The sequence below is a fragment of the Aethina tumida genome, chromosome 1 (assembly GCF_024364675.1).
Source record: "Aethina tumida isolate Nest 87 chromosome 1, icAetTumi1.1, whole genome shotgun sequence".
In the NCBI taxonomy this organism is placed as follows: Eukaryota; Metazoa; Arthropoda; class Insecta; order Coleoptera; family Nitidulidae; genus Aethina; species Aethina tumida.
Genome location: NC_065435.1, coordinates 63,893,511 through 63,906,444, shown reverse-complemented (window position 1 = coordinate 63,906,444; position 12,934 = coordinate 63,893,511). Strand labels below are relative to the sequence as shown.

At 30.7% G+C, this 12,934-nt stretch overlaps 3 protein-coding genes across 3 annotated transcripts; 1 reads left to right on the top strand and 2 right to left on the bottom strand.

The window, feature by feature from the left end:
- Positions 1-1,211: 1,211 nt before the first annotated feature.
- LOC109595811 (proteasome subunit beta type-6) lies at positions 1,212-2,241 on the bottom strand. The gene is made up of 5 exons (XM_020011235.2): positions 2,081-2,241; positions 1,957-2,024; positions 1,775-1,906; positions 1,447-1,721; positions 1,212-1,392 (listed from the first exon to the last, which is right to left on the bottom strand). The coding sequence occupies exons 1-5, from the start codon at positions 2,123-2,125 to the stop codon at positions 1,265-1,267; spliced, it is 648 nt and encodes a 215-aa protein (XP_019866794.1). The 5' UTR covers positions 2,126-2,241; the 3' UTR covers positions 1,212-1,264.
- Positions 2,242-2,630: 389 nt separating this feature from the next.
- LOC109595833 (ribosome biogenesis protein BMS1 homolog) lies at positions 2,631-6,581 on the top strand. The gene is made up of 3 exons (XM_020011259.2): positions 2,631-2,775; positions 2,831-5,538; positions 5,601-6,581. The coding sequence occupies exons 1-3, from the start codon at positions 2,715-2,717 to the stop codon at positions 6,432-6,434; spliced, it is 3,603 nt and encodes a 1,200-aa protein (XP_019866818.2). The 5' UTR covers positions 2,631-2,714; the 3' UTR covers positions 6,435-6,581.
- A 1,223-nt stretch (positions 6,582-7,804) lies between these two features.
- Positions 7,805-10,430, bottom strand: LOC109595799 (dymeclin). Its single transcript, XM_020011218.2, has 8 exons — positions 10,151-10,430; positions 9,951-10,097; positions 9,481-9,893; positions 9,227-9,424; positions 8,990-9,171; positions 8,814-8,939; positions 8,138-8,758; positions 7,805-8,083 (listed from the first exon to the last, which is right to left on the bottom strand). The coding sequence occupies exons 1-8, from the start codon at positions 10,288-10,290 to the stop codon at positions 7,940-7,942; spliced, it is 1,971 nt and encodes a 656-aa protein (XP_019866777.2). The 5' UTR covers positions 10,291-10,430; the 3' UTR covers positions 7,805-7,939.
- Positions 10,431-12,934: the final 2,504 nt, after the last annotated feature.

Genomic DNA, 12,934 nt, shown 5'->3' with positions numbered 1-12,934 from the left:
CGGAGAAAACTGTAAGTTCTTAATACCCAGCGTTTCAAGCCATTCGAGTATGATTTCTGTGTGGACGAGTTGTTAACAAAACATTTTTGCTGATAACAGCTTGAAAATTTGGTAATTATGCCCCTGACATGACCATTCTGTGGAGCCATTATAAAAAATCTCTTCTCATACCATAATGGAACCCCCTTGAAATGGATAAAATGCTTTCAAGGATTTTGTGCAACGCCTCGTCTGGATCAGACCCAAACTCAACGATCATCATTCTACAGCCTTTCTTCTTTCAATTGTGAAAAGTACACGTTCTAATCGTTGTTGCTTATGGTCAAATGCAATCGTCGCATTGGTCTTTGTGAACGAAAACTTGCATGTGCCAAGCGTCTTCGTACTTTAACTGGAGCGATTCAAGCTTATTTAGTTTTTTCTAGTTGACCAGTTAGCGAGGAGAACGATATCTCGTCCGAATCAGTCGCGAATTTGACAGTCATCATTTCCGTCAAGATTTCCGTTCTTCTCTACAGTGAACTTGACCATTCCAATCTTTGGAGCCTTTGGTCGTGGGTCAAATCGAGGATGACGGGAATCTGCATTTGCCTCCATACCATAATTGGAGCAGTACCAAGTCCAATAGCAATTTCTAGCTGACTAGTTACGAGGAGGACGCAGTAAGATCAATAATGGCTTTCAGTCGCCAATATCGGTCTTTATTTGTGGTAGTTTTCCTTAATCTACCACTTCTTGATGTTTCTGAGTGAGAAATAATACTGTGCAACATTGAAATTACCTGTGGTTTCGATTTGTGTAGGGATTAATTTCGACAAAAACCCATACAAACACTACGATAATCCAAACTAAATGTACATTGTAATAACTTCTTTAAAAACAATATACAAACAAGTACAAAGTAAGTTAATTCATTTTAATTTAATATGCCTTCGATTTTTATTATGTATTTTAGAATAATGCACATATAAATGTAATAATTTCTTTTAATTTGTGAATTTCGACTTTAGATGGCTTTTAATATGTTTCAATAACTCTATTCTAATTACCTTACCCATATAAATATACAATATCTCTCTCAGCAACTTAATTTCATTCATTATTCATTATCCATTGGCTCATAAATTTTCAACCCATCAAATATCTACCTTACAAAATACATCAATGATTGTTCAAACTCAAGTAAACAGAGTATTAATTGAAATAGGCAGTTTACTTAATGTATATTCTTTATTTTATAAAAAAATTTTTATAATTTTTAAACTTAATTTTCATTAAACTTAGGCAATTCATCACCAAGCACGACTTTCCTTTCAATACCCTTCTCAGTAATGATTCCTAAACGAATAACACCTCCAGAAGAACCATCTCTGCTCATAGCCAATGCCAATGCTAAAATAGATACCAAATTAAAAATTGCATTAAACTAAGATATAAATAATTTACTGTTTGTCACTAATTTAACACAATCTTCTTGAGACATGTTAGGCTTGTAGTTTGCATCAATGTAACCATACACATAGCCTGAACCAGAACCCCCAATGGCAATATTCTGGCGGACACACATGCCACCAATTGGAATAGAATAAATTTGACCACCCTTACGTTTATCCCAACCAGCTACCAAAATTCCGGCCATTAAAGAATCTCTATAATTATAACACAGTTCCTTGAAGACTGCAGCTCCTGTTTCAACAAGAGGATCTTCACCCAATTCCATTCTAAAAGCAAATAATAAATAAAAGAAATATAATTTTAAATTAGTTGACAATACGCATGGAAGTTGAGGTGATATGAAACAATATCTGCAATTGCCTGTGTATCTGCGGCTGAGCCAGATCTGCAGCAGTATATATGATCTGTGACTTTGGTAAGTTTGTCAGTCACACGATTTGCAATGTATGCCCTAAAAATTGTCAATAAGTACCAAACAATGACATAGATTTGGGTTTTTACCCTGTTGTCGTTCTAGAATCAGCACCAATTACAACTCCTCCATTGAATACTGCAGCCATAATAGACGTCTGAAAAACACAAGTCATATAACCTCAACAACGCGAAAAAATATTAAATAACTTACGCCCGTGCTGTGAGCAGCATTAACCCAATCGTTTGCGAAATTCATATTTAAATATTTAATCAAAAATACTAACAAAACACAATTTCATATACTACAATCGGAGTTGAAGCAAACCACAAAACCGCTTGTAATGTTCGAAGTTTTCAACATTCGAACTGTCAAAATTGAACAGTATTGCCGGATTCTACATTTAAGCAGTAACAAAAGAATCGAAAACTTTCACGGTTTCAAATGTACTTTTACTAGATATTTTTATAAAATAAATAATTATTATAATTAAATTTAAAATTATTGAGATACAAATATATTAAACAAAATAAACTTAATAATACTACATGTGGCAACGCCGAACGTCAATAAATAATAAACAATATATTAGTTTATACAAAAAAAGGCCTTATTCAATAAAAATTATTAAATTATGTTAATTATTGAATTATAACTTATTAATTTTAATATTAGATCAATAGAAAATTAAAGAATGTATATTGTCAAATGTTCAAATTTGTAGTATGAATATTGGACATTATGACAAATGAACTTTATTGTGATTTATCTAACCTCACTTTTCACACGTTGCCTTTTGAAAAACGTTGTTTCTGTGATGTGTTGAGTATTACTTCTTAATTTAACAATGAGTGAACACAACAGCGATGTTGTTGACAAAAAGAAAAGTCATAGAGATAGACATTCCGGTAAGTTTATAATATCATCGTTTAATTTGTACTTAAAACAGAACATAATTTTTAGGTAGGAAGGCAGATAAAAAAGCGAAGAAAAATGCACAAAATTCCAGTGATAATTTAACAGACAGACAAAGGAATCCAAAGGCGTTTGCAATTAATTCGGCAGTTAGTGCAGAACGAAAATTTAGAAGGAAACAAGATATTGACACCAAAAAGCAGCATGTACCATTAGTTGACCGTACCCCAATTGAACCTCCGCCAATACTTATAGCTGTTGTCGGACCCCCAAAGGTTGGAAAGAGTACAGTTATTAATAATTTAATAAAACTATTTACTAAATCTCCTTTAACTGAAATTAAAGGCCCAGTAACAATAGTTATTGGGAAGAAGCGCAGAATAACATTAATAGAATGTAACAATGATATAAATTCAATGATTGATTTAGCTAAAGTTGCTGATCTAGTTTTATTGCTTTGTGATGCCAGTTTTGGCTTTGAGATGGAAGTGTTTGAGTTCTTAAACATTTGTCAAGTTCATGGTATGCCTCGGATTATGGGAATTTTAACTCATTTGGACATGATAAAAAATTCAAAAGCTTTGAAAGCTAAGAAGAAAACATTGAAACATAGATTCTGGACAGAAGTGTATGCTGGCGCAAAATTATTTTATTTATCTGGTATACTGCATGGAGAATATTTGAGGAATGAAATTAAAAATTTAGGTAGATTCATATCAGTTATGAAGTTTAGACCTTTAATTTGGAGAACAACTCACAGTTATATATTAGGAGACAGATATGAGGACCTAACAAATCAGGAAAATATCAGAAGGAACCCAAATTGTGATAGAAATATATCACTTTATGGCTATGTTAGGGGAGTTCCTTTGAAAAAGGATACATCAGTGCATGTGCCTGGTTTGGGAGATTTAAAAATAAGTGATATGTCATATTTACCAGACCCTTGCCCTTTACCAGAAGAACTTAAAAAACGAGCTCTGGTGGAAAAAGAAAAATTAATATATGCTCCCTTCTCTGGGGTTGGAGGCATTGTTTATGACAAAGATGCTGTGTATGTAGAGTTGGGAGGCTCACATAGTCATACCAAAAAAGATAATGAAGATGAATCTACAAACATAGTAAATAATTTGATTGATGTTAAAGAAACTTTAGATGTGAAAATGCAGCACTCAGAGTTGCAATTGTTTACTGGAGGTGAAAAATTAGTTTCAAAAGACTGGAAGGAAGAAGAGGAAAAGAATGTTGTCACAAAATTATATGAGCAGCCACAATCAAAATCTGAAGATGATCTTGCTGAAGAGTTAGATGACCTTAGAAAGAATAGTTGTAATAAGAATTATGAGGAAGTTGATGATGGAGGAAGAATTAGGAGAAGAGTAATCTTTGAGCAGAATGATGAAGATTTTTCAAAAGAGTTGGAAGAGCATTCAGATGAAGATAATTCATCAAATGATGAAGAAGAATCAAATAATACAAATGATTATTATACTCTAAAAGAAAATAAGGACAAACATGTTCATTCAAAAATATCTGATGTTTTACAACAATTAAATTCAAAAAAAGTTTCTTTTAACTCTACTGAAGAAGATAATGAAGAATCATCAGGAGAATCATATGATGATGAACCTTCAGGAGCTGATAATAAAAATGAAATTAGTGATGACGATGAAGAAAGTGATGAAGATGATGATGATGACTTAAAATGGAAAGATAATCTGGCTGAAAAGGCACAGATAAATTTCCATAATAGACAAAATGATAATAAAAATTTAATGAAACTTGTTTATGGAGTGTTTGATGTTAAACATTCTCAACCTGAAGTCCCTAATGAATCAGAAGATGAAGAAGAGGGAATAGGAGGTCTCTTTAAGAAAGTTACCAAAGACCAAGAGAAACTTAGGACAGAAAAGGAAAGTATGGATTTAATTGAGTCATCTTTAAGTCAACCATGGAATTCAAAAATGGAAGATTGGCTTGCACCTGACAATAAAGCCCTAATTATAAATTGCTTTGTAACTGGAAAGTGGAAAGATTCGGAAGATGCAAGTATGTTACTGAAGTTGGATGACGCCGAGGATTTGAGCGACGCAGACTCAGAAATGTTTGGCGATTTTGAAGATCTGGAAACTGGAGAAAAACATGTGAGTAATAAAGGAGAGAAGCGAAAACGTGAAGACAATGAGAAAGATGAATTAGCAGACAAGGTAGCATTGGCAGAAAAAAAGAAGAAGTTGAAGGAAAAATTTGATGCTGAATATGATAATACTGAAAAAAATAGTTATTATGATGAATTGAAAATGAATGCTGAAAAGCAAGCTCAGCTTAACAAAACGGTATTTGAAAATTTACCAGATGATGTTCGAGTACAGATTGAAGGCTTCAGGCCAGGAATGTATGTTAGAATGGAGTTTGAAAATATTCCTGCTGAGTTTATAAATAACTTTGATCCAACATATCCTCTCATAATTGGATCTTTGAATATGGGTGAAGAAAATATTGGTTATGTTAATGTAAAAATCAAAAAACATAGATGGTACAAGAAAATTTTGAAAACAAGTGATCCATTGATAGTCTCATTAGGTTGGAGAAGGTTTCAAACTATACCATTGTATTCAAAATTAGAAGATGATTTAAAGTTTAGGTACCTAAAGTACACACCAGAGCATTTGGCTTGCAATGCACATTTCTGGGGACCCATAACACCCCAGGGAACAGGATTTTTAGCACTTCAGGTTGTTGATCAAAATCCAGAGGTAAGTGACATCATCCATTGCATAGTTGAAAAGATATATTTAATTAATATTGTGTTTATTAGGTATTAAAGACACAAGGATTTAGGATAGCAGCAACTGGATCAGTTCAAGAATTGGATAAGTCCACTCAGATAATGAAGAAATTAAAACTTGTGGGATATCCATTGAAAATATATAAAAAGACAGCATTCATTAAGGGCATGTTTAACAGTTCACTAGAAGTGGCAAAGTTTGAAGGTGCAAGAATCAAAACAGTCTCAGGAATTAGAGGTCAAATAAAGAAAGCTATAAATAAGCCAGAAGGCAGTTTCAGAGCAACATTTGAAGATAAAATCCAGTTGAGTGATATTGTTTTTTGTCGAACATGGTACAAAGTTGATTTACCCCAATTTTATAATCCTTTGACGAATCTTCTATTGCCACCTGGACAGAAGAACGCGTGGAAGGGTGTAAGAACAACTGGTGAAATAAAAAGAGAGAAAAACATCAGGAACCAAGTGAATAAGGATAGTTTGTACACACCAGTTATAAGAGAAGAGAAGCCACTGAAACCATTAATAATTCCGGCCAAGTTGCAAAAGGCGTTGCCATACAGAGACAAGCCTAAACATGGTGTTAAAGAAAGTGAAAAGAAACAATCAATTGAGAGAGTAGCAGTAATAAGAGAACCTTATGAACAAAAAATTGCAAAAATGATGAAAATGATTAAGGCCTCATATGAGCATAAACAGGAAAAACAAAAACAGGAAACCCAAGAAAGACTTGAGAGGCACAGGGCTCAAATTGCTGGAGTAGAAGCTGATAAATTGAAGAAGATACAACAGAAGAAAAAAGAAGTATTTAGGAAGAAAAGTAAGGCTCAAATACGCGAGGAAAATAAAGTAAATAAAAAATAGTATCTGTAATCATATTGTTACACTTTATAAACTTGTTTATATTCATTTAATTCATGTTTTTGAATTGAACACACTAGTTATCTTTTGATATTCACAAAGAATTTACAAAGGATATAAAATAAAGCAAAAACATACGTCTTTCAGTTATTTTGTGGTTTTCTATTAGACCCATTTAAAGATTGATCTAGTTATATTAACATAAATCAAGATTGCACAGTGTAATATTTATATATACATATGTATAATGGTAATGAAATGTGTAATAAATTTTGGTTTGTATTAAACTGACAATAAATTCATTTTATTATAAAAATGCATTTATTTCATATATAATATTCATCAAAATATATATTTTACAATATGCATGTATTGTCAGGTTGATTTTTCTTTTTCTATTAGTTCTATCAAATAATGTATGGAACATATCATTTAAACATTTTACAGTGAAATTGCACAAATTGGACCTGTTATTAACTGAATTTTAATAATTCTTTAAATTATGGTTATATTACCATCAGTCGCGGCTGCTCAGCTGAGGCAGTCCATAAATTTGTTTTTATTATTTGAAATAGAATATAGCTTAATATTTAAACAAATGTAGAAGAGTAATATGTTATAAAACCGACAATTAAGCAATAACAATTTTACATTAAATTTCAATGATCATTTTGTGCGCAAATTCTCCAAAGGCACATTTAAATGTGTCTGTTCGCGCCAATTCATTTAATTAGTAAATCTGGAATATTTCTTTTTGGTTCCAACATTCGCGTATGCGCAGATTATTGTTGCAATGGTAGGAGAGCTGAAGCGTGCCCCTAGCCAATGAGGTAACTTTAAATATCGACATAAACGAAGTTCCTGAATATTGCTGATTCTTCTCTTTCAAAAAGTTCTTGAGCGTGTGGCTGGTGGATTCAGTTGTAGAGATGTTTAATACTGCATCTGTTTTTTACGATATATCGTCAAACAGTAATGCGGTGACATGTTAGATTTTATATTAAATAAACGTGTATTTCCAGTTTAAATTATTAGGACAACATATTTGTTGTTAAAGAATTAAACCATTAAATATCCAATTTCTAATTTGAATATTTTAACAAATACAGGACGAAAAACAGCGGATTTACTATATATTGGTACGATAAATTTTATTGGCTGACTGGAAGTACAGTAATGAATAAATTATTTTGCTGGCCATGTCTTTTATTTTCAAAAGGTAGTGAATATATTTGGTGAATTGTATGCTGTTAATTATGCGTAAATAAAAATAAAATATTGTTTTTATGCCTCAAATCTCGCGAGCTGTCATAAGTAAAAATAAATTATAAATCTAATATAATTCTAGGATTATTTAGAATAAATCTCCTAAATATACTAACAAATATATTATTACAAAAGGTACAACATTTCAACATAAACATCTCATAAATAAATTGGAAAAATAATATATATTTATATATACAAGTATAATGAAAACTGTATTGTCATTCATTTAAAATTAATTGTTAGCAGACTGTTGTAAGAATGGGCGACACATCATTTGTCCAATGTAATACTGATTGTTGACTAACAAGTGCCCACACATATGGAATGAAAAACTCTTCTGGTTGATCTTCTTCTACATACTTGAATTTTAGATCAGGAAATTTCTGAAATGAATTAGTTTTAGGAACCACTTACTGCGTTTACTGAACTAATCTTACCGTTAATTTTTCTTTGGGCCAATTTTTCGCCCCCTGCTGTATAACCAGTAACACTTGGTGCGCATCCACTTCATGTTGCTGCGATTTTTCCTTTAACAATTCCGAAAAATACTGGATAACGAGGATGATGTTGTGAATGATATCTTGGAAAACAACGTTATCCTTAAATGCCTCAAACATATGTTTATTGTATAATAAAGTATATATTAAATTCGGATTATTGCTTAGCTGAAAGGACATGCAGGAATTTAAAATTTCCAAAACCATCCGCATTACTTCTTCTAAGACGGCGATGTCTTGTTCCAAATCAGTTGCGTCCTGATTTACAGTTACTGCAACTTCATTGGAATTTTTGGAGTTATCCATTTGCTTGTTTAATCTTTGGTATTTCTTTGCTATAGTTTCAAACAGTGATACAAATCTCTGGCTCACATATGGATGTAATTCTCTAAATTGTCCCGACATGTTTGCCAGTGCCGCCAGACAATTTGTATGCAGATATTTGTCACGCATTTTTAACATGTTGTACTGTATTGTTCTTATCACTACCAATATCAAAAGGCCACCAAGGGATACTTCAGATAAAGCTCTTTCAGTATACCATAGGACGTTTTTTAATTTCTAAAAATACATCATATTTTAAGTTACTAATTAACTTGTAAGTTAGTTAACATACTGTTTGGTGTATCATTTTATTGAAAGTCTCATCTTCACTTAATATTAATAGGATAATGAGGGACATATAAATGTGATGAGAGTTGCTGTTGGGTGCATTGTAAAGTGTCTTCAAAATTGGGATGATCTATAAAAGATTTGTTAATACAAATGTTAATACATATAAGTTGCATTTACCAGTGACTCAAGATCTAGTCTTCCCAATAAATATGTTTTAAATGCGGGATTCCGGTGTAATAACAGGTACAATAATAATGTTGCGGAGTCACCTGAAGCTTTCTTGCACAAGGTTACATACAAAGCATCAAAATCTATTTTGAACAAGGTTCCTGACTCAATTGGACAAATAGAATTATTATCTAAAAAAATGTTTTATTTTAATAAATAAATTTGGATAATTGAATTTTTATATACCTTGACTATTCACACATGAAAATAGACTAATTCTGTAGGGATTAGAATGAGTTGTCCAGTGGTGTACCAGCACCAAAACTAGTAACAGGCTGTGTGTTGCTAGTGGAGCCTGTTGATAATCACTGTGTTCTGGAACTGTAAGATTTTCTGTTGATTTCTTACTAAAAGTTAACATTGACCACAACTCTGATGCTAGACCTAATTTTATAAAAAAAAAATTAATTATAAAACAATCACATGTATAAATGTCTTACCTAGAACAATACTTTGACCATGATTTGTTCCATATGCAGCTGGTGTTGGTTCCTGATTTATAAAATTGGTCAATAAGCATTTTACTAGCACAGGGGCATGAATCACATGCTTCCCTTTCATTATTAAGTGATATATATTGCTTTGGTCTGATCTCCTTCCAGAGTGAAACTGAACTGACAAAAATATTAATAGACATGTTACTGCCTCTAAATGGACTGCATAAGTCGATTCTTTCACTGGTACATCAACAATTATGCCTACTAATGCTCCTATAAGTGATTCAATCACATTACCAGGACCATTTACTTCAATGTGTTGAATAAGTTGTTCCTCATTGACTGTTTCTGTGAGGAATTTTAAAATACAGCGAATAGTAAACAGTGTATTAAAAACTTGCCAACTAAATAGATTCCTAAAAGTAACCATGTTATGATTAAATTAAAATTAATTTAACGAGGGTTTGCCATACGCATCAGAATCAGCTGCAGACAATAGTTCAGAAGATTTAATCAAAAACAGCTGAATTAAACTATTAAGATTACCAGACTCAACGTTATTTTTGACTAACTCTTGACATAAGTTTTCAATTCTAGATTCTAGGACCAATTGATCGTTCCTACAAAATAATATTTTTGAGCTGTATCTGGAGACATAAATAAAACATCTTACGTTGTTGTAGGTGGAATAATATTAAACGCTAAAAATCTATTCCAAAACGGATCATTAGCGCTGATACTTTGCTTGCCAACAAATTTTTCTAAATATTCATTTGTGTTTAGGTCCAAGTTTCGGCTTACGGCAGTACCCATCGTGTGGATATCGTATATGAGTACACGTTGCACTGTTTCTTATTATATCCGACCAAAATTTGATACGTTTTAATTTATTCCATCAAATTATTAACATTTTGACAATATTTATCTATATTCATAACCTAAACACGTCAAATGAAAATCAGGTGACGTCGCAAGTGAGAAAACGAAATCCCCCATCACGGTAAAATTTCCACATCACACACATATCTATAATAGATATTATATTTAGATTTTGAAATGAAAATTTTAATAATAAAATCTTATTTCCTCTGCTCTTAAACTACTTTAACAGTTTTAAAATAATAAATAATAATGATAATAATAAAATGTTCCTATTTAAATCTCGGAAATAGCACTAATTAGTATAGTGTAATTTATATTATTAATTAAAAATTGTTACAAAGTTTTGTAATTAAAACAGTAAAAATGTCTTATTATAAATTATAAAAATTTAAAAGGGCTATATACATAGTGCGCATGTGTCGAGCGCAAATTGCGGGATTACCCTTCAATTTATTTGCACAATTGTAAACAAAAAGAAAAGAAATATTTCAACATGATTGTCTCGTTGAAGAGCACAAATTGGAAAAATGAATTGGTCAACAAGTTTAAATTATCCTAAGTTTCTAATATTTCGTCCTCGATTGGACACTATGATAGATACTATGATCTGTAACGATTACTTTTCCCAGTATCGAATAGATAATGATACTCCTTGCGATAACTGGAATCAATAGTATATCAATATTCGGTACTATTCGATAATCAAAGTTATATACTACTAGTTAATGATTAGGTAATTAAATATTTAATAATCTTGGTGTTTACTAAATATGTAGAATTTAGATTTTAAAATATAATCGAAGCATACTGGTATATTAAATTATTGGTAAATTTATATATATTAAAAAATATAGTAAACTACAAAAAAATTTAATTTGTTGTTGTTCTTACAAAAATAATACTTTTCAAGTGATAAATTTGAAAAATAAAACAACAAATTTAAATATGATGTAATTAGAAAAACAAGTATTATGAGAATTGCCATTTAAAAACATCACTTTTCTAGATTTTGAACTTATATTATTAAAAGATATAATAATAGAACTTACAAAGATGTATATGATACATATGATAATGAGAAAATGAATTATATATTATAAAAAGAATATAGTGTATATAAATCAAACACATTATTTGCATTGCATTTACTTTTTAAAATTTATTTAATGTGAACTGTAATAATATTAATTTACTATTGATGTTTTATACAGTATTATTCTTATTCTACAAAATGTTACATATATTTTTCTGAATTAAGCTGAGCATAAATATAGCAACTTTAATATTGAAACGAATTTTTAATGATTAAATCTGTGTTATTTAATTTAACTCAACCAACTAACACTATGTATAATGTTGTTACATAATTTTGGCACATCTCCGGGACACAGGCTCTACTATTTAAATTTGTAACGTTTTTATATTGAATTTAAGTATAAACGTGATATCTCATGTTTATAATTAAATGTTTTCTGTAGGGTAGATGTCTGATGTCTTTTAATTAATCCGTCACAATTTTGGATTTGCGTTTGGGATCGTTTCCATGTTGAAACACATTTAGTAAAAGAATCAGTTATATGGAAGAAAATTGTTGTTTAAGGACCTACACCAGAACAATTGAAGCACCCCCATAGCATAGTTGAACCGCCACCATGTTTTACTGTGGGTATAACAAATTTTTTATGTAGTTGTTTTCTCGTAGGATGTTTAACATAAACAAGACCATATTTTTATAAATTAAATTTAAATTCATCACTAAAAACTACTTGTGCCCACTGTGGTTCTGTGATTGTTAATTCAAATCAAATCAAAGTTCGACTTTACATTTTTAACAGAAACCAGGGTTTTTATGTACATCTTCACTAAACATGTTCGCAGAATCCTTGAACTAATTTCAGCCAGTCCCATTTTTAACAGGTTGGCTTTAGTTTCATTTGAAGATAAGAATGGATGTTTTTTTTGTATTCGAATTATACTGTAGCCTATTTCCTTTCAAGCTTTTCGAACTCAGACAAATATATTCATAGCCTACCACTGGCATCTAATTCATTTAATACAGCTTATATTTTTGTTTTAATAAGTTGTTATAATTATAGCTACTATAGTATTCATTACTGTATAAAATTACATTTTCAAAGATTTTCATAAATATTAATATTAAATTAAATTAAAATAATTACTTGCAATCATTTTGATAATTTTAATAAAAACTTATCAATTTAAATTTAAATAAATTAATATTGTATACTTACTTGGTATATAGATTGATATAGTTTGTAGTTAATTTAATTTGTTAGTCTTAATTTATATTTTTGTTTATTATTTAATAACTATATTGATATTTTGAAAGAATTACTTATAGCTAAGCAAGTGTAGAATTGTAATTCTCTCAGCAATTGTTTAAAAATGATCAGTAATAATAGACCTTGAAAAATTTTGATTAGACTCCTAGCTACGCCACTGAGTGATGACCATATTTCTCTCGTTTTATTCCAGGTACTTACCCAGTCGTAATACAAGTGCCAACTTGGCACTATCAATAAATACACATAGAGGCGACCCGTAATCGCGTTTC